General features: G+C 38.3%; 1 protein-coding gene across 3 annotated transcripts; it reads left to right on the forward strand.

Annotated features, from left to right (window-relative positions):
- On the forward strand, positions 1-27,160 carry NPHP3 (nephrocystin 3). Of its 3 annotated transcripts, none has more exons than XM_041122667.1 (27): positions 1-648; positions 1,019-1,144; positions 2,447-2,597; positions 4,115-4,267; positions 5,587-5,720; positions 5,972-6,132; positions 8,026-8,173; positions 8,710-8,784; positions 9,344-9,523; positions 10,903-11,006; positions 11,710-11,824; positions 12,715-12,858; positions 13,411-13,508; positions 13,990-14,092; positions 14,701-14,783; positions 15,850-15,988; positions 16,806-16,970; positions 17,482-17,579; positions 18,433-18,555; positions 18,902-19,091; positions 19,234-19,475; positions 19,868-19,943; positions 21,076-21,203; positions 23,436-23,676; positions 25,585-25,710; positions 26,592-26,733; positions 26,764-27,004. In XM_041122667.1, the coding sequence occupies exons 1-26, from the start codon at positions 295-297 to the stop codon at positions 26,709-26,711; spliced, it is 3,777 nt and encodes a 1,258-aa protein (XP_040978601.1). In that variant the 5' UTR covers positions 1-294; the 3' UTR covers positions 26,712-26,733; positions 26,764-27,004. The 3 variants fall into 3 exon arrangements, with proteins under 3 accessions (XP_040978601.1, XP_029865537.1, XP_029865536.1); XM_030009676.2 differs by having other exon boundaries at positions 2-648; positions 26,592-26,707; positions 26,908-27,160; XM_030009677.2 differs by lacking the exons at positions 10,903-11,006; positions 11,710-11,824 and having other exon boundaries at positions 26,592-26,707; positions 26,908-27,160.
- The last annotated feature ends 55 nt before the right edge of the window (positions 27,161-27,215 follow it).

Raw genomic sequence — 27,215 nt, forward strand, 5'->3', positions numbered from 1 at the left:
CGGGGCGGGGCGGGAGAGGGAGGCGGCCCGCGGGGCGGCTTCCTCCCGCCCTCCCTTCCTCGTCCGGCCGCCGCAAGGAGCGGGCCGTAGCCCGCGGGCTCGGAGGGCCCTCCGGCTCGGCCGGGCCGGGGAAGCGGGGAGGGGCGCGGGCCGGGGCGAGGCGGGGAGCAGCCGCCGAGCAGCCGCCTCTGGGAACGCTCCGTCTCGGGCATGTCCCCGCCGTCAGGGCCCGCCGGAGGCACCGGCTCCTCCGCTCGCTGTTAAAGCCTTACCCGGCCGCGGCGTCCCCCGGCCATGGGGACGGCGTCGTCCCTGGTGAGCCCGGCGGGCGGGGTCGGGGAGGTGATCGAGGACACGTACGGCGGCGGTGGCGGCGAGGCCTGCGAGATCCCGGTGGAGGTGAAGCCCAAGGCCCGGCTGCTGCGCGGCTCCCTCCGGCGCGTCGGGGCCTCGCGGCCCGGCGGCCTCATCGGGGCCAGCTTCAAGTCGACGGCCTCGGTGCAGGAGCTGGAGTGCGTGGCCGAGTACGAGCGCCTGAAGAAGGAGTACGAGATCTTCCGCGTCAGCAAGAACAACGAGGTGGCCTCCATGGTGAAGAAGGAGGCCAAACTGGACAGGGAGAACAAGCGGCTGCGCGCCGAGCTGCAGGTAGCTCCCACCGCCCTCTCGGGCGAGGGGGCTGAGCGGCGAAGCGAGCCCCTCGTGCCTGAGGCTGCGAAGGACTCGTCTCGCTCCCCGGGAAGGCCGTGGCAGGGAGGCGACGGGTGCGATGGCTCGTCCTTCCCGCAGAAGGCGAGGTGCCAGGGAAGTGGCGGGTGCCCCGAGGTGCCGCGCTGGTGAGGCGTCGGGGTGCGGTCGGCATGCCTGCGGGGACGGGGACCGGACGGCTGTCTCTCCCCGGGAGCGAGGGGAGACGTAGGGTGCCGGGATGACGTTGTAGTCAGACCTGAAGAGTAGTCCAAAACCTTTTGTCGGCAATTGCTTTCGCTCAGAAAAATGGTATGTTAAATGTTTTCAGGCGCTTCAGAAAACTTACCAGAAAATACTTAGAGAGAAAGAAAGTGCTTTAGAAGCTAAATACCAAGCCATGGAGAGAGCTGCTACTTTTGAACATGATCGAGACAAGGTCAAAAGGCAATTCAAGGTATGGCTTGACTTTTCCTGGGGAAATGACCAAAAAGAAGATAAATGTTGCTTGGTCACATTCCCCCAATGAACTCTTTTCCAATAGCTTTCATGAGGCGCTCCTCTTCTTAAAAAAAAAAATAAAAATAAAAAAAGGGGGGGGTGGGTGGGGGGGAGTATCATAGCTGTTGCTGTCTATTTCCTTTAAGATTATCCTACCAAAAGCTCTCTGTAAAACTATGAGGAAAAAATAGAAAGTAACTTTTTAAATATTAAAAGGAGGATATGCAGTGATGCATCTTAAACTAAATTCCTGCGTTGTTTGAACACAGGAATATGTTCATATTTGAGAGTGACAAGAAAACATGGGCTGCAAACTGACACATGCTGAAGGAATGTATAAACACAGAGTTCCATTATTTCTGAATAAGTTTTATATATAGCATTGTAATGTTTAGCACTTCTAACTTACATTAAAGAAAAGTGTGTATTGGTGCATCTCTTTTGGCTGCTAAAATATGATAGCCAGTTAAAGACAAAAGCCTTTGTGCTTTTTGGAGGGGTGACTTGAAGGGCCAAGCTGATGCTTCTGCTTTTCCCTTGCTGCCGATAATGATACTTCTACCACCCAAATAGGGCAATAGGTCCTGGTTTTGCACTGTTTTCAAGATTCTTGATATCTTTAATTGTAACAGGTGCTAATGTTTGGCAGATACATAAAACCAGGATTGGTTTTGACCTTATTTAAGAAAATGAGACTTTCAAAAGATTTCTTCTCTTTGAATTTAAATCTAGGTTCGTGTGTTCTTCCCCACATGATGGTAATATTTTACAAACAGGACAGCTGGAGGTGCTTGATCACTTTTTATCTTGGGAAATTTAAATTTCTGCAACGATAAAAAGTAAATACAAGATTATATGTAAATGTAAAAATATACATGGAAGAATAAAAGGGAACCTTTGGAAAAAAAATATTACATGTAGTGATTTTAGAAGACAATAAACATTAAAAATGGCAAGTAACTTTCTTCACCTTTTAGTGAACTTCCCATAATGCAGACTTCTAACTTTCAGAACAGTATGCTAAGGTTTAAAATGGTAAAATTTTAAAAATATATAATTTAAAACTGTGTTTTCCTGCTCATTTATAGGCTCCTGGTGGCTTCTTGTTTACATTTTCATGCCTTTGCCTGCCAAATGAATGCTAGAAACTTATTTTTCCAGTTGAAAGCAGATAACATGAATTCAGGAACTGATAGTGAATTTTAAAAGGTTTATGGTTTGTATTTCTTTTTTCTTTTTTCTTCTTTCCTGCTCATAGATTTTTAGAGAAACTAAAGAAAATGAGATTCAGGACTTACTGAGGGCCAAACGAGAACTAGAAGCAAAACTTCAGAGACTCCAGGCCCAAGGAATCCACGTGTTTGATCCCGAAGAGTCTGATTCTGATGATAATTGTACAGATGTTATGGGTGAGAATTTCATCCCCAGCATTTTGTGTTGGAACGTGACTGAAGTCTCTGAATAGTAAAGCACATGACAAATATTTATGTTCTTTTGAAAAAAGTTTTATTAATCCAGGTGAAAAGTAACATAAAGCAGTTTAAAGGGTAAAAGCAGCTGACTTTACAAACTTGGTTTAGGTTGTGGGAACCCCTTGTTTCTGGTCATATGAATAGATGAAGAAAACAGAGCACTGTCTAGACATGGTGACTTGAACATTTTTTTTTTAAATGGTTCCATGAGCAGTTCTGAGTTTTCTAGTCTTTTCTGAGTGTTTTGATTCTAGATCTGAAAGATCATGTTCCAAAGGATCCAAAAAGCACGCCTGAAACGAGGGAATCTTGCATAGACTTACTGTCTATGGATGATGAAGTGTGCCAGTCTCAGCTGCTGTACTTTTCAGAATAGCAGAATTAGATATTTAACAAACATGAATTGACCAAAAGAGTTGTTTTATTGAAGAATCTTTTGATAGGGAAGCCGTAGCAAACCTGATGACGTAAAAGGCAAAACCATGTATGTGCTGTAAGAGGTATTTTATAGCGTGGCGGGGATTCAGATAGGTATGTGGTCAGTCCACTGACTTTGTATCTGGTTCAAAATAGAGCAATACTTGTAGCACACAGTTAGCACCTTAACACTCTTAATTATGGCCACCTTTACTTCTTGCACCATGAAGGTTTACTGAGGAAAAACTGCATGCAAGTGCTGTTGCTTAACCTTTGTTTTGCTTATTGAGATGTATCAACTGTCACATCTTGGAAGGAGTATAAATATGCAATCTTTAAAAGTAGAAAAGTTTCAAAATGCGGTGCTTTTTGCATAGTAACAATGCATTTGATGAACTTTAATGGTACAGATAGTCTTGTTTCCTTTTCTGTGTTTTTTCTGTCTTCCCTTGTGTTATATCAATTTTTGAATTTGTACTTCCCTTCTTACCTTTTTCTAAGTCTTCCTCAATTTCCTTATTTTCTCTGTGGAAGATTTATTTAGTGTCTTGAATGTTGTACATTGATTGGCAGAAGTGTAATCCAAGCATATTATGAAGAGATACTGTGAAAGCTCTTTCACATAACACAGAGAATACATTTCAATCCTGATGTACAGCCCCTTTAGACTTTTTCAGTGCTGGAACGTTCCTGAACAAGTTGTCAGTTTTGTGATGTGCACAAATGACTGCAGCCATACTGTGAACTGATTTTCTGATTTGTAATGCAAGTCAGCATTTGAACCCAACAGATGTAAACAATCTATATAATAACAAATATTAGCAAATAACCTCATCCTTTAGCAGCATGGCTTCTCATTAACTTTGGACAAGCGCCCGTTTAGAACTACAGCACGCAAAGGTGTGAGCAAATCTGCTAAAGGAGAAAAAATTATGTTCAGTGACATGTGGTGGTAGGTTTCAGCTGGAGTATTTAAAACTGATAATTTACCTTGTTTAGTGACAATGAAGAGTTTTTTTTTGTTTTCCAATTTTTAGCTACTGGGGCACAATCTGAATACTGGAATGGAGGAGCTTTGGGAAGCGAGCCATCCATGGGTAGTATGATGCAACTTCAACAGTCTTTCAGAGGGCCTGAATTTGCTCATAGCTCCATAGACATTGAGGGACCATTTGCAAATATAAACAGGGGTAAGTAATGGTGGTTTGTTTTGCTGGTATTATAGGTTTTTATGTCATTTTTCTATCCATTCTTAAGTAATTCTGTTCTTTCCTTTTATGTCCATTCTTGGGTATTTTGACTAAAGGGTTATTTGGAATTCTTCTTTGTAAAAATAAAAGGAACTGTAGCTGTACATGCTGAATTATGTTTCATGTATTTGGTGACTATGGTACTTGAAGCAGTGATTTTGGCAAACAGCAGTGAATGGTGCTTTGTTGTGAGTAAACCAAATACCATTTTGTTGCTTGTGTTGACTAAGGAAGATAGTGATCTTTCTTTCCATATCTGCTGGCCTTCTTTTTTCCATTTGTATTCAAATTCTCTACTTTCTATGAACATTACATTTGTATTAGAATAAACTATATCCCTGTTTTTTTTCATTGGATTTGCATGTGTTTTGACTCTGCTTAGGGGGCCATTTATGGAAATCTGATTGCAACACCAGCATGTATGCATCGTTATGTGAATTAGCGTTAGATATTTTCTTGTCAATAATTGTTGCTTTTCAACTTTGTTTCCCAAATGGCCTCTTGTAAATTGTCTTCCAGTGCTCTGGTTTCCCTCACTGTTGTCCTGGCCCTGGAACCCCTCCTGCATATAGTTAACTTTGCTGGCAGTTTCTTCCTTTTTTCTTCAATCCTTCAGGCTCTGATTAAGAAGTCTGTGGCTGCAAAGTGGGAGGGGAGGGTCTGCTCTGTGATGGCTCCAGCTTCATACACTTAAGCCTTTCATCATCCTGTGTGGTACTGAAAGGAGAACCTATTCCTTTCTTGAAAGAACAACCAGCCACAAAATGAAGAACCTAAGAAAGTTTTAAAATCCATTGCCTCTATAGGGAATTGACAGACAGTACTACAGAAAGCAATGGACTTCATCTCAAGAAGAGGAAGTTCTCGTAATGTTTCTCTGTCATTTACTCGAATGATCCAGTTGCAATAGATGTAGATCTGGAGGGGGGAAAAAAAAAGTTCGATTATGAGTGATTTTATTATTCCTGCATATTTTTACTTATTTTACAGCTATCAGCTTGATTTTGTAAATACATTTCATCAATCCTATTTAAAGGAAGTATCTTTGTAATGGTAATGGATTTAACCCTGTTGTTTTGCCACATTATCAAATTATATGGCATTATCAGATGATATGGGTTCTCTAAATTTGAATTTAGGAAATTAAAATAGTTGAGTAAAAATGTTACTACTGTGTTAAGAGGTGATGACTTATCTGTTAAGCATTGTAATCAGATGTGAAGATCTCTAGACTTCATTTTGGTTTTTTTCATTGGCAGATGATTGGGATGCTGCTGTTGCCAGTTTGTTACAGGTTACTCCTCTGTTTTCCCACTCTCTGTGGAGTAACACAGTAAGATGTTTTATTGTTAGTACTGATGAGACTCAACCAGAAGTGGACATCTTCATTAGAGTGAGTACCTCACAAACTTATGCTAACTTATGTGCTGTTTTGTTTCCACTGTGATACTTACTCAGCAATTTGTCTGATACTTCTTGAAAGCTTTAGTAGGTGTAGGCTGATTTCAGTGAAGTCAGTGAAAGTATTGTCAAGGACTTCAGGGGAAGAAACTGCCTAGAGAAAAGAAACTGTGATTTGTCTAGTAGGTCCTTAGTACTATGCAGATTTAGTAATAAAGCACCATTACTCAAATTTGCTTTCAGAACTACTCACCAAAACTTCAAAGAGTCTGTGAAACAATGGGGTACTTCTTTCAAGTTGTTCATTTTTCAGCAGAAAATGAAAGGCCTCTTAAGGATGTAAGAAAATGGGAAATTGAAAAAAGCTCATTAGTCATTTTGCTCCTGCATTTAACTTTGCCAAGGTAAGCGTTTTCCAGACTGGTAAAGCAAATAGAAACTGGTAATTTATGCAGCGTGCATAGCTTATTAAAATGTATGTGATGCTTTGCTCAGTACATTTCCTAAGCTACTATCTCCTAAGTGATACTCCTTCAAACTTTAGGTTTGCTAGTGCAGGCAGTTAAAAGAATGTATCAGCTTTGTATCGTTTCTTTTTTCTTGTAGCTACAGATTCTCTTATGAAGACATCTTTCATGCTGTATTTTAACACAGAAATGTTTTGCTTTCCAAGAGCAGCTCTCTGTTGTGCATATTGCTGGAGTCTTAGGAATTTAAGATGGCTGGTGTGAATGTCCTCAGTATTTTTCATTTGCTTATCTAGCCTTACACCTGGCTGTAGTATTTTGATTTTATTCTGTCACATATTATTTTCTATCTTTGGCTATTTTTTGGACTGATTTCATGGCTCTCCTGTGTGGTACCTTATGCTAGCTTTCTACAGCTTAATTTACTGAAGTCATGATGTTTTATGACAAATGGTGATGCAATGTGTTCTGTTTGTTCAGTGAGTAATTTCCTAATCTTCTCGAAGAAGAAATATGACTTACTAAATGAAAAACACCAAATTAGGGATACTTTTGGAATTGTGTTAGGACTGTTTCTGTTATGCATTTAGGAATTTTGCGTGGAATTTGGTTTTGATGTTTGGGGGATGGAGGGGTGTCCTTTTGCTGAAGAAAAGAGAAAAAGGGATTAGAGAAGATAATATTAAGGATCACAGAGTGGTCATTCCAAAACATCTGTATGAATGCAAAAATCTGAAAATAATTGGTATGCATTAAGTTTCATACTAGGGGTCGATTTTGAACTTTAGGGATTTCAGATACTGTTGTATTACTAGAGCTCTTGTATTAACTAGACCTCCGGTTTCTGTCAATAAAACATCTGTCCAGAGAGAATTAAAGGCTGGTTTAGGACACTAGTAGCTAAGACTTACAACAGTGGAGTGCTTGAGGGAACAGCCAGATACCACAGAAGAAGATGTTTTCTTTTCATAGAGGAATCGGACTAGAGCTGCCATACATTTATGCTCTCAGAAAGACAACATTGGCTCCTGAGGGTATATTGGCACTTTGCGGGGATACTGTTGCCAAATAACCCAGTTTTAGATATGTGGGTCACAAGTGTTTAAGAACAAAATACGCAAGACAAAAACAAACCATAAAGGAGTGTTCCTGCCAACAGTATTCACTTAGAGAGTTTCTCTTAGAAAAACCGATGAAAATTGTAGTGCTTGTATCAAGAACATAATATTTGAGAGACCCTGCCTGCTATTGTCAGCATCCCCAAGTTGTATAGTTCCTTCTGTGGAACAGCAATAGATTGCTGAGAACAATATCCATGGATATCATTTGCATATATAAATACAAAGTGCTTTTGAGTTTGGAGGTGTGTAATTCTCCTTTTCAACTACTATAAATTAAAAGACTACCCTGCATCTGACAAATACTAAAGGACTTGTCCTGAAAAGGTCAAGGAATAGAACAGACCCTTCAAGTAAGTGAAGGCAGAGCATGTATTCAATGCTTATTAATTATGTGTGAATCCATGTTCTTTCCATGCAAGGCAGTTACTTTTCACTCTGCATATTGGTATGACAGGAAGATCAACTTTAATTTACATCAATAAATGGTTTTAATGCTTTTGGTACAAGTAGCATAAATTTCTCTCTTAGCTTTTCCTTGCTTCAGAGTTTATCTTAAATTCTCTGCTGAAATATTTGCTTGCCCTTTGTTATAAATAGATATGAATTTTGAATTAGATTTTGCAGTGAAACGCATCTTTGGAGCTTGTGTTGATTGAACTGTTTACTACAGCAGTGTAATATAGCACAAGAATGCTGATTTCCAATCTAGTTGTTTGTTGGAGGACTGTGAAGAAGCCTTCTTGAGAAATCCAGAAGAAAAACCCCGGCTGATTTACCACAGAAAGGAGGATGGCAGAGTCAGTTCAGTCTCAGTGCAACAGTTAATTGAGCAAATTTCTTACATGAACAAAGCAAAGGTATGGCATTTTAAAGACTGTTGAATTTTAAAAGGCTTGCTTTCCTGCTATAAACAACATTGAGTGCTAGTAGTCTCAGATTTTAGGAGAAACTGCATTACACTCATTGCTCTGGATGCTCATTATATGAGCAGATTGATGAAGCTGAAATTTATGAATGTCATGAAATTTTCATTAGCAGGGGAGAAAAAAAACCACTGCATTTTCACTGAAAAAAAAATCCCTGTGGTAGAAGGATAGAATTTCTCACCTGTGATTAGCCATTTAAATGGCAAAATTTTTTATCTAAGGTCCCTCTGTAACCACTGAAGAGAAAGAAGGGTACTTCCAGAGAGATTCCTCCCATCTGAAAATAGATCAGTTGCCATTTATTTCCCTTTACAGAGGGAACTGTTGAGAACAGCTGAAACTAGATGCCCAGCTTTTAAAAGCTTAGGCAAAATGAATCCCACCTAAGGAATGCAACAGAATGGAATTTAAATGTGTTCCAGAATGTTTTTGTTGGTTGCCTCATGCTTTCCCATCTACTTTTTCAGGTGATTGACCATGTTGGAGGTGTGGAGGAAGGAGCATATGAAATCTATACTTGTGTGGAAAAGATAATTAAACAGGTAGAGTACATGATCCATTTCAGCTTTTTCTGTTCCTACACTTACTTATGACCTTAAATGATGTCAGTGTGATTACTATATGCTACTTAGATGTAATTCAGAGGATCTTTTTCTGTTTTATCATTAATATCTGGCAAGCAAAGAAATCTCAAATGGAAAATAAAACCCAAAACTGAGCAGTGCTTTTACGGACAGAAGCAGAAATAACAGGGGAAAGGGATCTATTTGTGGCCTAAATTCTCTTTTAATTTCTCTTTATCCATATCATAGGATAAGGAAAGATTGGGTAGTCCATTCTCTCCTTATCCTTCCTTGTGGTGAGTTGCTTCCACTATGAGAAGACTAAAACCAATGTCTTGAGAGCTGTGCATTCAGAGTTAACTTGATTTCATCTAATTGCTCATTTACTTGTGTTCTCTGCTAGCCTCAGAGGAAATGAGCGTATTGATGTTCATAGAGCTGTACTCATATACAGTGGAATTGAGACGAACACGAAATGTGCCTGCACTGTTAAGAATTATAGGTGCAGTTTTCTGCATGTAATTTTCTTTTTCTTTAGGATATATTGGGATGTGAAATGACAGAACTAGAAGGCAAGGATTTGGGTAATAAGGAAGAGTCCACTGCTCCTGAAGAAGAAGTTTTTGGTGATGTATTGTGGGATGCACATGATGAACAAGAACAGATGGAAGCTTTTCAGCAGGCCTCTAATTCAACATGTGAGCTGGGATTTGAGAAAGTAAGTACATTGGAAATGTACATGGATGAAGAGAAAGTCATCACTCATTTCCATCTCTTGTTAGGCAAGATTTACTTCTACAGAAGAAGCTGTGTCTGAGACCATCCTTGAGGCTGTTACTTCTTAGGCTAGAAGAAGCCATATGTCTTATATAGATGGCATATTTATTTTCTGGGAGAGATGGCAATTTGTGTGTTGTTGAATGACGTTGATGAAGAAGCAGTTGTTTTTCCTGCACTGGAGAAAAGCACTATAACAGTGTGCCAGAAGTAGGGTGTCCTCCTAGACTTTGGTTGTCAATAGAAAAGGCTCTGAATGTCTTTGAGGAAATCTGAGCTCTGTCTTGACACCTGGAGTTAGGTCTTTCAGAGGTGGCTAATGAAAAGATTTCATATCATCATGCAGCCATACGTATGTGAGAAGAACGCAGGAAACTTCAAAGTAGAGAGCTGCTGTATAGGTCAGTACTTACTCATTAGTTGAAATAAAATTTTTAAAACATTTCAAATCAGGTATCGGGAACAGTTATATGTAGGAAAGTATAATGAATGTAGGAAGGAAAAACGTTGAAGTGGTCATGGAAAGTGATGTGACTGCTTATTTGGGCAGTGTTCCTTGATGTTACATTATATATAACATAAGCATGCAGTTCCTTTGTTATTGTATTTAAATTGTTAGCACCCCTATTTTATTAGCACAGTTTATTCTTTTACTTCACAACTCAAATACTGGCAATGGTTTTGGAGGATTGTGCCATCTTTACTACGTTCTAGAACAGTAAAATAATAGAACATTATGTGTATCTTAACGCGCCTCCAATTCTTTTTTGCAGACAAAATATTTCTCCCATGTCGATGAAGTGTGGTTTTTGGTTTTGTTTTTGTCATCCTGAACTCTGCTACAACATTCTTGGGCATTCATGTGGTGAAAGAAAGCCTTTCTTTTGCATGCTTAGTGCCTCAGAATACCATTCATGGCAGATGCCAACTTCGAAGGCTTTGTCCTGGCAACCATATCCAATGCAGTAGAGTAGCTGTAGGGGGAAAAGGGCAGCGAGGAAGCCTGAACAAACATAGTACCCAATTGCTTTACTGTAGTAACACTGATTCAGTTTATTAGCACTGAAAGTTCCATTTTAAATAGTGTTTTGAAAAAAATGTTTGTTTATTTTACAGTTTCTTTAAAAGAGAGAATAAATTCTGTCGTTTGTATTTCATCACAAAATTTATTTCCATTTGTATTATATTGCATTTCAGTAGTTACTCCCTTACAAAATGCATGTACAGATTTATTAATGTATCTAGATGGTTTACAATACCAAGCACTATGTTTCTCCCTTAAACAGTGGAATATTTGTAATGATTGTTTATTTTTTGTAGTATTTTGAACGTCTAAATGACCTAGTAGCAGCACCAGCACCAATTCCACCTCTGCTTGTATCAGGAGGACCAGGCTCTGGGAAATCTCTCCTTCTATCGAAATGGTAGTTTAAACTTTTTTTTTTTTGCTATGAATTTTTTGAATGAAATTTAAGAAAAAAGTCTCCGTTACGTTTCAAGCATCGTATTGGTTTAATTGGAGGTAAAATGGGAGCATTTACAAAGCGCTGAACTTATTGAAGCATCTTGGAAAGTTTTGTAATAATTGAGCAGCTAATTCCATCTGGACTGCCTTTAACATCTCCCTGACTCCAGTTGCAACACCCTACAGATCTGTCTTTGCACAGCATTACTAAGTGGTTTCAGTAGCCCAATAGTGTTGCCCTTCTGTGATGCACAAGAGGGGTCCTTTTTAACTGAAATAAAGGAAAGATCAGACCTAATCATTTATCATAGAAATGCATTTTATGGTCACTTGTAGGCTATGACAAAATTTGCTGACATAAAAATAAATTGATAGTGTCATTTTTCTTAGAAGCTTAGTGACATGTGACTATCCAGTGCCAGGAAGGGCACTTGTTGATGGCTGTCAGTACTGGGGAAAGCAAAAATGGAATCTGACATAAAAAGTTCAATTGTATCTCAGGAAATATCTATCCTATTTTGTAAGATAGAGTGTCTGAGCTAGAAGTGTTCCACGTCTATCTCCTTTGGCAAAACTGATGGTTTTTATTTGAGATATATTTGCAAAATTATAGTCTGTTAAGTGCTGCTTTTTTTTTTTTTTTTTTTTACTTCTTGCATTAGGATTCAATTGCAACAGAAGCATTCACCAAACACTCTAATTCTTTATCACTTTGTTGGGAGGCCCATGTCTACTAGTTCAGAATCTGCATTGATAATTAAACGCCTTACTTTAAAGGTATACTGTATTATTATATACCCTGCATTGCATGATGTGCCTCTGTGTGTGTGTGTGTATGTCGAAAGATAAAATTTTCTACAGGTTTTTCTATATCAGTTAAGAGTAATACAAATGTAAGGCATTATAGAATAGGGGGAATCTGATCCTACACATTGAATGCAGATCAATTAAGTAGCATCTCTTGGATATTCATAATAGATTGGCATTAGCAGTTGCTTCCAGTGACCTATATTGATGGCTTATAAAATCATATAAGCTTCTTCCAAAATTTCCTGCCATCTGGCCAATGAGAGAGGCAGGTGGTATCTCTTCTGTCTGTGTTTAGAAACCTAAGGCTGTATTCATCAGTTGGCACCATATTGTTCCTAGACTAGTCTCTCTCCTATGTTAATTTATTTTTCAATCGTGTGTTAGATACGTGGGGAATAAGTGAGGAGTATTTTTGTGCCAGGGTCTAAGCTTTCTTTTTCCTTCACAGGGTGGCACTAAGGACCTCCCAGGACTAAAACCTTTAGAAAAATGAAATGAATTGTGCTCTCCTTGCAATTTTTTCATGTATTTTAGAAGTCTGCCTATATAATTTGTACAACTTGAAAGCCCTTTATGTCTCCAGATTCCTTGCCCATTGCATAAACTCAGGTTATCTCTCTAGAATTTACGCGAGTTCAATAAATACTCTTCGTTCTGCATATGCCAGCTTTCTGCATATGCTAGAAGGAAAGAATTCTGTGTGAACTTGACTAGAAAAATTGTCCCAAAATCATGTGTTGGTTTTGGTTTTGGTTTTTGTTTTTTTTTTTTTTGACTCTTGCATCTATAGGACTTCTTTCAACTATCCTAGTTGATTTTTAAGGTAGAATTTGTTTTATATGTTTATAATTCTGCAGCTTATGCAACACTCTTGGTTAGTGTCACCTCTGACTTTGGATCCAGCTAAACTTCTGGAAGAGTTTCCCCGCTGGCTGGAAAAACTTTCTGCACGTCATCAAGGCAGCATTATTATAATTATTGATTCTATTGACCAAATACAGGTATGTTTTCAAAATACTTGCCATTTGTCAGTCTAAAGGAAACCTTGACTGTTGTAATAGGTTCAGCTATATCTATGTAACAGAAATATTAATGTTTGCTTTGCTCTAAAGAGCACATACAGAAAATAGTTTTGCAAAATGTGCAGATGAGTTAAGATAGTTTTTTGGTTTCTGTAGATAAATTTTGTGTTGGGTTGGGGTTTTTTTCCTCCTAACTTTATCTTAACACCTTAATTTTTGAGCAGTCCAGTTACACTATTTATCTGAAGATTCAAGGCTGTGAGCTGACTTATTGGGCATATAAATAGCCTAGTCTTTATGAGGTGAATATTTCAACAATAGTATTCTATCTGTTTTATTTAACGTACAGTCATGTTGGTACATATCAATGGATCACTTAGTACTATTTCAAGAACCAGATTGTGAACAATTTTTAAGGACAGTGAAGAATTTAAGACTGCTTTCACTAAGCTGTGCAGTTAATGAAATATATCAACTTCTGGCATTGTTTTGAACAACCTTTGTATTAAGTAACCAAAATTTGTTTTTAAGCAAGCTGAGAAGCATATGAAGTGGCTGATAGATCCACTGCCAGTGAATGTGAGAGTGATTGTATCGGTGAATGTAGAAACATGTCCACAGGCTTGGAGGTATGTTATATTTCTGAGATGTTTCAAAGTAGCCTGGGTTAGAAATACTGTTTTAAATTAGTCATTCGTTGAAGAGCAAACAGCCAGATTTGTCAAGACCTGGAGATTTAATAGGATAAGGTTTTGCAACCATTGAGGACAACGAAAGCTTCTCTATTGTAACTGCAATGAGGACGGGTTTTAGCTGTTGGGAAACCAGGTTTTTGTTTTACTGTGATGGATCCATCCACATGACTATATGAAAGAAGATATTAAATGCAGTCAGATGCACATAAAGAACTGCAATACCATGATATAGATCCAGGATAAGGCTAAAAGTGGAATTTGACTTGTGATGACTAGAATTTCTTAGTAGCAGGAAATAGGTTCAATTATTGCTTTCATATAAATCTTTAAAAAGCTCTGAATCTTCGATGTATTTTTTTCCTTTTGTGTGCTGTTTAATAAAGTCTGAATAGGACTTTGTTCTCTCTTACCAAAGGTTGTGGCCCACTCTTCATCTTGATCCGCTGAATTCCAAAGATGTTAAATCTCTCATTAGTGCAGAATGTAACTCTGCAAATGTTAAATTGACTAAAGAGCAGGTATGTCTGTTGCAGTTCTTCTGAAGCATGTTACTGTAATGTAACTTTTAATGAAAACAAGGAAAGATGAAATAAGCACAGCTGCCAAAAAAAAGTATTACATTTAGCTAACTAAATACTACTGCTCAAGATAGCATGCATTTTGAGTATTTTTACCCCATGGCTTATAGCACTGAAACAGATGGAACATCATAAATTATTAACACAAAAACAGTGCAGTTGCACATATTGCTGTAAACATGTTCTTTTATTTTAGAATAATAGAAGGTTTAGTATTGCATAATACTGCAACAACGATTGGTAGACTGAGGAAAAAGGTATTTTACCTCTTTGCCTTGGAGACTAATTCTGTAAGGTAATCCTAATCTGAGAGATGTAATGGTTAGATCCTAACTCTTTTCATCTTAAATTCAAAAGGAGACTTTCACTCGCATGCTCCTTTAGCTAGAAAAACATGTAATATTTTGTGCGCTAGTTACCATGTCATAGTCTTCAGATGTTACAGATAAAAGCATATCTAGAACTTTTATTTTCTTGTCAAACAGTGAACATTTTATTGGTATGGTTAATTTCATCTTGGTTCACAAATTTTGTTTAAAATGTTGTAGGAGAAGAAGCTTGAGAGACATTGTCGTTCTGCCACAACTTGCAATGCTTTGTATGTCACTCTCTTGGGCAAAACCATTGCTTGGTAAGTTGAGATGATCTTGAAATTACTATGCTCACCACTAGATTAGAAGACTTCAAGTAGGTTTGTTAGCATTTTGAAATACATTCATTTAACATAAAATGATTTTTGTTAAGAAAAAACAGTGGAGCAGTATACAAAGTTTTCCCCCTTCACTGACTGTGAATGCAATGGCAAGAAAAATCGGAGAGTATACAATGGCCATTTTGATACTAAGTGAATCCAAATAGTTGTATCTGTCTGTGTTCAGCTCTTCAGTTTTTATTTTATTTTTCTGTTGTTCTGCTTTCTGGGTATGTCAGTTGCTTCAATGCTTTTTAAAGGTATTTGGAGAATGTTGGTATTGTTTTGTTAGACAGTTTAATTCAGGTCTCTTGTATTTACTGATGTACCAGATAGTTTGCCTCATAGATTTTTAAAGCTAAAAGGAAGTTCAACAACTGTTTAGTTTAACATCCTGCATATGGTACTTTTCCCTGTAATTCCTGCTGTGGAGGAAATTAATCTTCCCTCTTGTGCAAGAGAACACTTAATATGTGCATTGGCTTATTATTAACCTAGACTTCATCTTGTTGAGAAAGATGCATTTTTGGTTTAGAGACTCCTAGAAGACGATACACGGATTGATAATTTACTCTGGGTGACTGATTTTCATTATTTTTTGTTTCTGTTTTATGTCCTAGAATGCTTAATTGCTCCTGAAAGCACGCTTTGTAAATGCATTAAATGAAACAGCAGCATGTGGTTTTATCTTTATCCAACCTGATGTCCTTATACTGAACTCCTGCTGCAGAAAAGAACACTGCAACTTCCCTCTTTTTTTTTTTTTTTTTTTTTTTTTTTGGTAAATAAAAATGTTGCTGCTATTTAGAAAAATCAGACAATATGACAGAAGGTGGTTTTCAGGAATTCACCTCTTCTGTGTTTAATCTTACCAGGTGCTGTGCACATTAAAAAACCCAGTAGAAATTCAAAGCACTTTTGAGATAGGGCTCTTCAGTAGTTTCAATTCATCTTACTCAGCCAGATTTAGTATGATAAACAATACCCTTTTTGTCCTTCTGTTCAGTGTTGGAAATACAGGAAATATTGATGAAACCCTTCAACAGTGTTTCCAATGTCAAGACACAGTGTCACTGTACAGGCTTGTTCTGAGATCAATTCAAGAATCATTGCAGAGTGATAAAGAGAAAGGTCTTTTGAAAGAGGTAAGCAGAGAATGTGTCACTATTTTCTACAGGTAATGTGTATTCTTTCCTGTAAAGAGTTTTTCTTAAGTTAAAAGTAAATATAAATATATGTTGATTTGTATGTATGATTTGGGGATTACTGTATTATTAGTATAGAAAGGACAAATTTATTAATCTAATTATATCTATTTCATAACTATAGGACATATGACTGCTTTGTGTTAGATTTCAGCTAAGTTGTCTCACAAAACAAAACTTTTCCACTATTATGTGATACAGAATTAGAAATTCCTTGCTGATCACTACCCTGATCCAATGATTAACTACATTGAGCATAGTAAATGTAATCAAAACATGGCATCTTGTGAATACATGACACCGCTTAGTAGATTTCCAATTCCTCTTCCTACCTTTGCAGAATTTCCCTGTTGTGTGGAACATCTTTTTGATTAGGACATGATATTCAATAATTGCCAGAAGTTCTTTGGTGCTGGCAGCATAAGACCTTCAGCATATTTTACTTAAATAGAAGTTCCCTATGATAATGGAGTTATTTTTCCCCAGTGTTTTAGAGAAAAGTCTAAGGAGCCATTTGTTTGTCCCAGAGTGTCCCATTTGGTGCTTTATCTATTAGAATATTAATCCATTAGCACGCAAGACTGTGTTCTTTGACGATGGAAGAGGGAAAGGGCTTGTGTAGACAGGTTTGGGGTTTTTTTTCCCTTGGTGTATGAAGTTATACACAGTGATACACAGTATTTTTCTTTGAATTTCAGCATAACTAAGCTCTGCAGCAAATACTAACTGTGTAAAATAATTTTTCTGCTTTATGTAGATGCTGTGTGTCATCGGTGTTAGCCACAATGGTGTGAGTGAGTCAGAGCTGATGGAACTTTATCCTGAACTGTCTTCTGCAGTGTTAGCCTCGCTCGTTCACAGCTTGCACAAAATGTGTTTGCTGACATATGGCTGTGGTTTGCTGAAGTTCCAGCACCTCCAGGTAAATTTTGTAGTTCTAAACATGTGCACGTGAAACCCCACCCCCTAATCCCCTGCTGTTTTTTAGATAAGTTCTGTTGTTTTAACTAGGTAGGCCATGATATGTTTGTGTTTGCTCATCCATTTTCCTTAACGTCTGGTCTGATGTTAGAATCACCTTGAAAACTACTAGCACTGTGATACCAGTATTGGTCAGCATTGTTCAGCAGTTGAAAACCTGGCATTTCAAACCTTCAGAAATTTCTGATCTATTAGTTGTTAACTCCATGTGTCCTAGAAAACACTGGTTCCACAAAAAACAAGCAGAATTGAAGGAGAAGGGATGATTATCTGAATAACCAGAGCTTTGGTCTGATGTAAGACAATCTGTTTGTAGTGCCTTTGTCATCAAAAGATTTTCATTCTATGAGACGAGAAGTGTTTCATAAAGAAATCTTGCATAGCACGCTGTGTATCATCAGCATTTAATAAACAAATTAAATGCATTCTCTTTCAATTATACTCTCTTTCAGGCTTGGGAGATGGTGAGACTAGAGTATATGGAAGAAGGTGAAAATGTTATTTCTGCCTATAGACAAAAATTAGTGGAGTACTTCACCATACAGTTAAGGTAGGTCAGAATTCCTCAAGATGTGCTAAATTGCAGGCTTTATGCCTCTTGGATATTTTTGTTTTCTTCATATAGCTTCTTTGACTCATTTTAGTAAATTATTATGGCAAAATAACTCTGCAAAACCCTAGCTGTCAGTTCAGCAGTTTATTATTGATATGTTGCTTTTTAATCTTGGAAAAGATTGAAGGCTATGGAGGGGAATGGGCATATAATAAAGTTATCATGTGAAAAGGTAGGGCATGAATTTATACCACGTCAATTGTTTTGTGGTAACTGACCCCATGTGGATTTTTAAGTCCCAGTAAATGCTAGGACATTTGATGCTGCTTGGAACCTGAAGAAGACACAGAAGACCACTTGCGTTCAGCAAGCAATTAGCACATACACAAGAGGAGGTCCAGCAGAACAGCTGAACAGCTACAAGTTCATATCCAGCTTGAAAACTGATTTGCATTTACAGTCCTGAGTTAGTGTGTCCCAGCTGTGGGCTACTGCTTACTGCTTCTCAGAGCATCCACTGTTGGGTAGCAGAAAGCCAAGAGGGCCACAGTGTACCAGGCAAAGGAGGCACAAAGGGGCAGTGGGCTGCTGCAGGGCTGCAGTGCTGCTACCAGCCACAGATCAGCCCATATGGGAGGGAGGAGCAGCTTCGTGTGGGGTACCTGGGGGTTCCAGCACCCTCTGAGATGAAATTAAAAAAGATGTGAGGAAAAGGAGTACATAGGTCTTACAGTAGTCTGTTTAGACACTCAGGTATGGTAATTGTATGCTTGCCTAGTTTTCACATCAAATTGACAAGTTCTGTTAGGCCTCTCAGAGTTTTAATTTTGATTTGCTTTTCTTTCAATAGTCGAGACCGAGTGACTTGGAGAAGTGCAGATGAACTTCCCTGGCTCTTCCAACAGCAGGGTGATAAGCAAAAGCTACACAAGTGTCTTTTGAATCTCTTTGTGTCTCAGAACCTTTACAAAAGGTACAAAGATAGCCACTTTGGTGGTTATAAACGTTTCAAAGTGATTTTTTTTGTCAATATAAATCAGAAAATGACAGATATACTTTAAAGGAACTTAAATAGTAGAGGCTGAAGTGCTAAATGCTGTTATATAAATCACCTATTTTTTTCTATTTTGTTACGCCTGGGGGTAGGTAAAGGGATAAATACTGCTGTTGAACAGCATTAGTGGCCATGGATTGTCTCTGTAGACACTGTAGCATAAAGACAAAATTCATGCATATGGCCCTTTTCTTTGAAGCTAGCATCAGTCTGAATAGAGGGGTATCAGAGATAAGATGAGCTTCTTATTTCCTTGTTAAAACAGGGGACATTTTGCAGAATTGCTGAGTTACTGGCAGCTGGTTGGGAAAGATAAGAGCTCTATGGCAGCTGAGTATTTTGACTCTCTGAAAGAATATGAAAAAAGCTGTGAGGGAGAGGAAAGTATGATCTGCTTGGCTGATCTTTATGAGACCCTGGGACGGTTTCTTAAGGACCTAGGTCTTCTCAGTCAGGTAAGTACATTTAGAGATTGTTGTAACAGCCAGGAGGCAAATCAAGCAGAGCTCAGTGTGTGCTTTCTGTTGCAGTTGTTAAACTGTTGTAGCATACAGGATGCTGCCTGCTGCCATCATATTCTGAACTTCATTGTTACAGGCTGTAGCTCCTCTGCAGCGATCTCTGGAGATTCGAGAGACTGCGCTGGATCCAGACCACCCAAGGGTGGCGCAGTCACTCCACCAGCTGGCAGGAGTTTATGTTCAGTGGAAGAAGTTTGGAAATGCTGAACAGTTGTATAAACAGGCACTGGAAATCTCTGAAAACGCTTATGGAGCTGAACATCCTCGGGTAGCCCGCGAACTTGATGCACTTGCGACCTTATACCAAAAGCAGAACAAGTAAGCTTAACTACGCTGGTATTTTTCTTTCATGTGGAGGTGGTACAAAGATAACAGCAAACATTTTCTTCCTGAAGACAGAATGTTTCTTTGGTTCTTTCTTAGAGTTTCATAACTTCCAATGCAACCATGAGCATCCCCTCTGTAGGGGCCACCCAGTAGGGGCCAACGTTTGTGTTTAGTTGTCCAACAAACCTCTAACAAGTTAAAGGAGGAGCATTGTCTGGTCCTAAGCATTTTGGATGGTTTTATCTTTGACAAAAAGTGTGAATTTCTTCAAGATTTTTAAATTCTCCGCAGATTTGTATGTTCAAGTAACTTAGAAGCTTTCCAGAATACCCAATGATGCTACATCTGGCATTCTTTCTAACACTGTAAATAACTGTTTTCAGATATGAACAAGCTGAGCAACTGAGGAAAAAGTCCTTCAAAATACGCCAAAAAGCAGCAAGGCAGAAAGGCAGTCTGGTAAGGAAGTATTCGATATTTAATAAAAATGCAGGGCATGTTGTGGCTCTGCTGCTAATCTGATGCTCAAATGCTTTTGATAATTGAGGGCTTAGGCAGTGAAGTAGCCTAGCAGCAGCTTTGGTAACTGCCCTTTCAACTCTGCTGGAAATGCAGATGAATCAGTACAACTGGTATGGAATTGAGAGAGGTGGAAAAGAAGTAAGTGGATATATACGTTTCGGGGGTGCAGAGTTACTGCTGATAAAATTGGCTGTCAAAGTGGCAATGGAAAAAGGGGTTCTCCAGAATAACTGAGGCATTTATCCTACAAATACTATTGAACACAGTGCTTACTGCAATGGATAATCCTGGTAACAGTATTAGGTGCCATACTGAGTTTTTCTCTATTTTTTCTTCTGTGTTTTTCAGCTACAGAGTTCCTCTTGTCATTCTTGAGCTAAGGGTTTGTTTGTTATGTAGTGCCTGTACTGTAAGAATTCAGCTAATAACTCCAGAGCTCTAGTTGTAGCTCTAATGAAAATAGTCAAAAGCCATAAAAACGTTGCTATTTCCACAGTGCTTAAATATAAATGAATATGGATCATGAAGATTTTGCCCATTTTTGTAATGAGTTCTGCTGCACAAATATGAAGACTGCGAAGATCAAGAATGGGCAGAGCGTGTAACAATGACTGTGCTTTTTACTTGTAATTCACTCTGCATGCAAGCATTAGCTTGGCAGCCCATTTTACAAAGACCCGTGTAAAACCTTGAGTAATACTTTATATGTATTTGTATATGGAATTTAGGATAGGATAACTTGATTTTAAGTTTTGAGCTTATAAGCCTAAGAATTTGATCTGCATCAGTTATTTGAACTGCAGAGTTCAAGCAAATTAGCATGTATGATACAGGGAAAATAGAGCTGTATGACAGCACAGTAACTTAGATTTCCTTGAAGCGTGTTTGGTGAAATTCACTGTTAGATTGTAAATAAGCAGAATGCCTATGTGCCATTTAGCTTGAAAACAGAACTTTAGTAGGATTATTGTGCTCCTTCGGCACCAAACAGTCTTCTGATTTTCTGTCTTTAGTTGTACAGTCTAAAAGTAACGGCAATTGGCTTACCTTACCTTGTGCTTTGCTGTAGTGTGGCTTTGCTCTCCTGCGTCAAAGAGCCCTGCAATTGGAAGAGCTCACGTTAGGCAAAGATACACCGGATAACGCTCGAACCCTCAATGAGCTTGGAGTCCTCTATTATCTGCAGAATAATCTTGAGTAAGTTGTATTAATTGTGACACATCCAGTGAGTGTTCCCATAGATCTAAATGGAAGCAATGAATTGAGAGCTAGCATTAAATGTAGGCGTATGATCAAATACTCATTATATTGCTGTCCTTGATTCATTCTACTGGTTTTGTTTACTATGAAATTCATTCATATTTTCTAGAGTTGATGCTGTTAGCATGTGAGTATTTACCAAGTCAGTTCATTTCCTGCATTCAGAATTGATGTTCCACATTTAAATTTAACCTAGCCTTCATTGCAAATACCAGTTCTCTCGAAATTTATGCCCCTTCTACTCAGCTTCACTATTTTGTGACCTTCCTTTGTAGAGTTCATCCTTGAACAGCAGGATTGTTGTTTTTCCATGAAAAACACTCAAAATGCTAGTGCTACAAGAAATCATGAGTTAAATATTCACTGTGCTTGTAATCCTCAAGCTCTTGCCCTGTTGGCCTTTTTAAGGGCAAAAGAGGACAGAGCAGCACAAAGGTGTTCTAAAAGCAGATGAAGATAAGCAGGGGTGTTGAAGAAGAGGAATAAAAGGTGCAAAACAGTTCTGATTGCATGGTTAGCCAATCTTCACATCAACTTCTTCAGTCCACAGAGTAGTCTAAAACTGTGTGTGGTGAGGGAATTGTAAAGTCACCTTAAATCCCACTCTATGGAACGGAATCTTTTCAGAGAAGAAAGAAAGTGCACAGCAAAAAAGCACAGAGTAAGTTCTGGAAGTATTTTTACATTCTTCCTGTATCTGATGTTTACGTCACCAGTAGTTGTTGGATAACTACAGAAGTATATCATAATTTAGGATCTGCACACAGAATCTCTGTTAAATGCAGGACCTTCACAGTGAAGGAATTGATTTTTAACAGTTGTTGGAAATGCAGGTTTTTCATGAGTTTACTCCCATGAAGTCATGACGAAGTGACTGATTATAGAGGAGCAATATCTAATCTCATACAAGATAATGTTATATTCCACATCATTCATACATAGTTCTGTCCAACACAGCCTACTTCTAGAGTAACCATACCTCCACTATTTCATAGGTGAGCATAAGTATAAACTTTCTTATAGTGAAGGTTTAAGTAATTTTTTTTGGATGGATATTGTGTCTCTGTTCTGAATCAGCAAGTCCAAGATTGAATTTTTTTATCATTTGATGCGGTTAGAATGAAATCAATGGCAGAAGGGTATGTCACTTTATTAGTTGTTGTATGTTATATCACACATCATCTTCTAGCCCTTGCATAGAGTGAACACCGTTTAACACTTGTCTAAGAGCTCCAGAACTGAACCTACAGTTCTGTCTATAAAGGTCTTTTTTTTTTTTTTTTCTCTAATGCAAAATGGATGTTTTTTCCCATTTACTAAGCTGACCTCTTGGGAATAGTGTCACACAGAATTTGTCTGTTTGTCAGGATGACAAACTGCCTAGTTGTAATGGATGCTGCCAGTATTATGTGGGGATCACCCGTCGTGATAGAGGAGCTGCTGTAAATTTGTAATGGAATAGTAGCACGCTACTCTAGTGAGATAAATATGCCCTTTTGATAGGGAAGCGCTTGAATGGTGGCATTACACAGAGTCTTTTCCACTTCGTCACTTCTAGACAGATTCTACTATGAGCATATAGCTCATGACATATATAAAACCCGTTCTAGTCTCTCCCCCTTTGGTGTGAAACCTGTCTGTTGAACCCTATAATATGTTTTATATTCTTTAAAGTTACTTGTTCACAATACACCACATATTTTTCCTTTATCTCATATTCCTCTATTGCTTTATCCATGGAAGTACTTGACTACTATGAGGAGTTGCCCAAAAGTCAGTAGAATGTTTTGAATACGGAAGGATTACTTGCATAACTGAAAATGTAGGTTGAGTTAAAGCTATGGGGAGTGTAATGTTTGCTGAAATTTGCTAGACTGGCTTTTCAGTCCTTAACAGGGGGGATTCAGGACTGCACAGGAATATATTAACTAGCTCTCTGTCTACATTCGTATGATTAGCCTGCACAGCAGGACTACATCTGGGATGTATAGTTCTTCACTGTGTAAATGAATTGCTGATCCAGTATTTGCTTATTCTGAGGCAAGTCCATTACCAGATGTCAGTATCTGTGCAGTTTCCAAGGCTGAGTTTGTTCTGTTTCAAACAGCCACTTCAGCCTGTATGGATTTTACCAGCTTTAAAATATCACTGAATGAATGTGTTCTGTAGGACAGCAGAGCTTTTCCTGAAGCGCTCCTTGGAAATGAGAGAGAGAGTCCTGGGACCTGACCACCCAGACTGCGCGCAGTCTTTGAACAATCTGGCAGCCTTGTACAATGAGAAGAAGCACTATGACAAGGCAGAGGAACTGTATGAAAAAGCTTTAGACATCAGGAGGAGAGCACTGGCTCCAGATCATCCCTCCTTGGCTTATACTGTGAAACATCTGGCAGTGCTGTACAAAAAGATGGTAAGCACAGGCCTCTTACCTTTTCTCATCCCCTAAATTAACTGTAATGCCTTGCATTGTTACAGTCTTCAGTCCAAAAGGAGTGGGGTGTGGGGATTTTGTCAGCTATTGGTGTTCTACACGCACACACATAAAAGATGTAGTCAAGCAGCCTCAGTCTGTTTCCAAAAAGCCCGGTAGCTTTTTCAAAACACACTTTGCTTAAAGAAAAGCTATTTATGAATCATGTCTTCGGTGTCCTGCATGCTCAGTATTCACCACGAAGAATTTCTCATTTGGTTAAAAGCTAGTGTTTTGGCTGCAGTGAGGGAAGCTCTTCCCAGCTGTAATGGAGTTCTTCACTGTCTACTGTGTGACATCCATGTACAAGAGTTTGTTCACATGTGTCTTAATGGAAAAATTATGTTTTAGGGTATAGTGATAGTTCCTTTTACACAACGACCTTGAACTTTACAGTCAAACTGAGAGTAACTTGAAGGCTCATGAAGGAGATAGTACTTTACAAATAAACTGTCTGGCTGAGCCACCTCCAGCTTATGTTGATTCAGTGAAAGATGAGAGTTACTCCCTTGCAAAATGCACTATGGGGAATAACATTAACAGTAGTATAAACTTCTGCAGTTTGCAGATGGTAGTTAAAACCATTTGATACCAGCGTAAGAGTGATGTAAAGTTTTCGGCTGTTGAACCAAGGTCAAATTCAGAGGATGACAAGAATTTTTTTCTTTTATATTTTCACATTTTACCATTCTTCAAAGAGTCCTTGAAGATAATCCCTTGGATCAAATGCTCCTGTAGTTTTGCTCAATAATTGCTACCTCCTATTGCATGCGTGAAACTGTTTTGGGTCATCTATTCTCTGCTCACTTGAGCTTCTAATTTTCATGCTGCTAGAAGGTGCAAAAGCATGCAATATTTGCATCAAAAAGCTCTTTGCTAGTTTGAAGGAGCACAAATTAAAATTCATGGTGAACTAGTGATGCAGGGAAGAGTGGAGGAAGAGAAGGGACAGGAATCAGATGTAGAAAATGACAATTATTTATAAATAAGTATTTATTCCAGATGAATTACTCATCATCTTCAAACTGTGGCATGGTGATGCTTTGAAAAAACAAGGAGAAAAATTGATTTTAATTTTGCAATTACAGTGAAACATTATATAATGGACATTTGCAGTATTTAATTTCTAATTGCTATTAAATACGAGAATTCACATTCTAATAATAAAAGCCTAAGCTTACTTCTGAAGTATATCCAGTTAACGTGTGAGCAGATTCAAATTTGGAAGAAAACAGATTGGCTAGAAAAATAATCTACAGTAAAACTAGTTGGAATATGAGAGGAGTATTTTAGAGAAACCAAAGTCAAGAAGCCAAAGCCTCAATACGGTGAATGGGAAGCAACAGGTACTTGAAATGGCATTGGACGCTGCGGCTGTTCCAAAGATGTTGCGAACACCGCTTCAGTAATAGGGCAGCTACCATTCCCATTCCTGAATCACCAGTAAAATATAGGTCCTTTAGGACAAAAAAATAAGCTCTGCTCATTTACGGCGGGATGAGGAAATACAAATGGAGAAAATTATTTGGATGAAAGTACAACTGAAAATTCTTTCTAACAGCCTTCTCGGTGAGACACTTCTGGGGAAAAAAATAATTTAAAAAAGAAAGAGACATAGCTGAGAAACACATTAACTGGAAGTTGAATATGCCCAGTGTTTTGGAAAATTAGGTCCTAATAAATATTAACGATAAACAATCTGTGCAGAATATAGCTATGAATTAACCAAAGTTAAACCCTTATTCTGGAAACAGTTACATCTTCTCCAAGGCTTTTTGTTTAAAACAGATTTTACTGTTACCATTTTGACACAAGACAACTGAATCATTTTTTCCCTGTTTTTTCTAGGGAAAACTTGACAAGGCCATTCCTCTGTATGAACTAGCGGTTGAAATTCGACAGAAGTCATTTGGCCCAAAACACCCTAGTGTAGCAACTGCTCTGGTGAATCTAGCTGTCCTTTATTGTCAGATGGTAAGTTTTTCATGTCTTACATGTTTATTATTCCTGTCTTAGGTTTTCGGTTTTTTTACAATTCGTACCTAAATGATATCAAATAAACCTGATCACACTTAAAAGGGAAATTTCTTATAAGACTTGCAAATTCTTAGGTTCCATTTTAAAAATTGAAAGGATATTTGGCAAGGGGAATGTATGCAGGGAACAGATAATTGCTGTAACTGGCATTTCACAAGGACACTTGGGCTAATGCTCTTTAGATGATTCAAAATGCCTGCATGCTTTATAGGACTAGAGCTAGAGTACAGCATTTTCAGCGATATGGCAGTTAGCACAGTATGATGGAACACAGCTCCACCACTGACTCGGGAGGGAAACGTAATCCTTTGAAATTGAGGAAGAGTGCCGACCTTGATGAACTGCAGCTCTGTGTAACTAAAAATTTGAGATGGCTGTAGACTTTCTAGTCTACAACTAGTATGAGATTCAAAGGAGATGCAATCAACTTACCAAATGCCTTACTTAGCATCAATAGTAGTGAGCTGTAGATTGTTTCCTTGTTTTCTGTATTTCTACGATCTGCATATCTGATTTCAAACAGGGATTAAAGCTGCCTCAGGTAAAATTAAAGAACATTTGGTAATGCAAAACTTTTCAAAACTGCCTAGGAAGGCAAGACCCTAATCATTATGAGTGGGAATTGTATTTGCAAGTGCAAGCCAATTGCTTTAACAGTCTCAGTTATCATCCTCATCTGTCAAGAGTATCTAGAACTCAAAACACCTTTTTGGTTAACTATGCATGACTTTGCATCTAGGATGTGTTGATACTATGTTGGAAAAAAGAATAGCAAATGTAGTATACATCTGTAACAAACAACTCTCTACTACCCAAAGAAAAAGCAGATCGAAGCTTTGCCTCTTTATGAACGTGCATTAAAGATTTATGAAGACAGCTTTGGCCACATGCATCCTCGTGTGGGGGAAACTCTGAAAAACTTGGCTGTGCTAAGGTAAGATTATATGCTTCAGCCCTATAAAAGCCAATTGCTATAAAAATTACTGGATGAAACAAAACATCCTGGACTTGAGTACTTACGAGGAAAGTAGAGTGCCTTAAGTACCTTTGTTGATAGCATGGTGTGCATTTCAATTTAAATGAATTAAGAGACTTGTTTTATGTGTTTCAACTTCATTTTACTCTTCTCCAAAGCTATGAAGGGGGAGACTTCGAGAAGGCAGCTGAACTTTACAAGAGAGCTATGGAGATAAAAGAAGCAGAGACTTTGTTGATAGGTGGAAAAGCAACTTCTCGACACTCATCAAGTGGAGATACGTTCAGCTTAAAAAGCGCATTATCACCAAACATTTTCCTGGAACATGGACAAAGGTGATAAAACCTGCTCAAAGAAAAGGCAGTCTCTATTGCTGTTTTAAAGCAGACATAAAATTATTAAGAAAATCTACTTTTCCTAGGCTACTGTATTATTTTGGGACCGACACCTGTCTTCATGAATGACA

This window comes from Aquila chrysaetos, chromosome 3 (assembly GCF_900496995.4).
Source record: "Aquila chrysaetos chrysaetos chromosome 3, bAquChr1.4, whole genome shotgun sequence".
NCBI classification, from domain to species: domain Eukaryota; kingdom Metazoa; phylum Chordata; class Aves; order Accipitriformes; family Accipitridae; genus Aquila; species Aquila chrysaetos.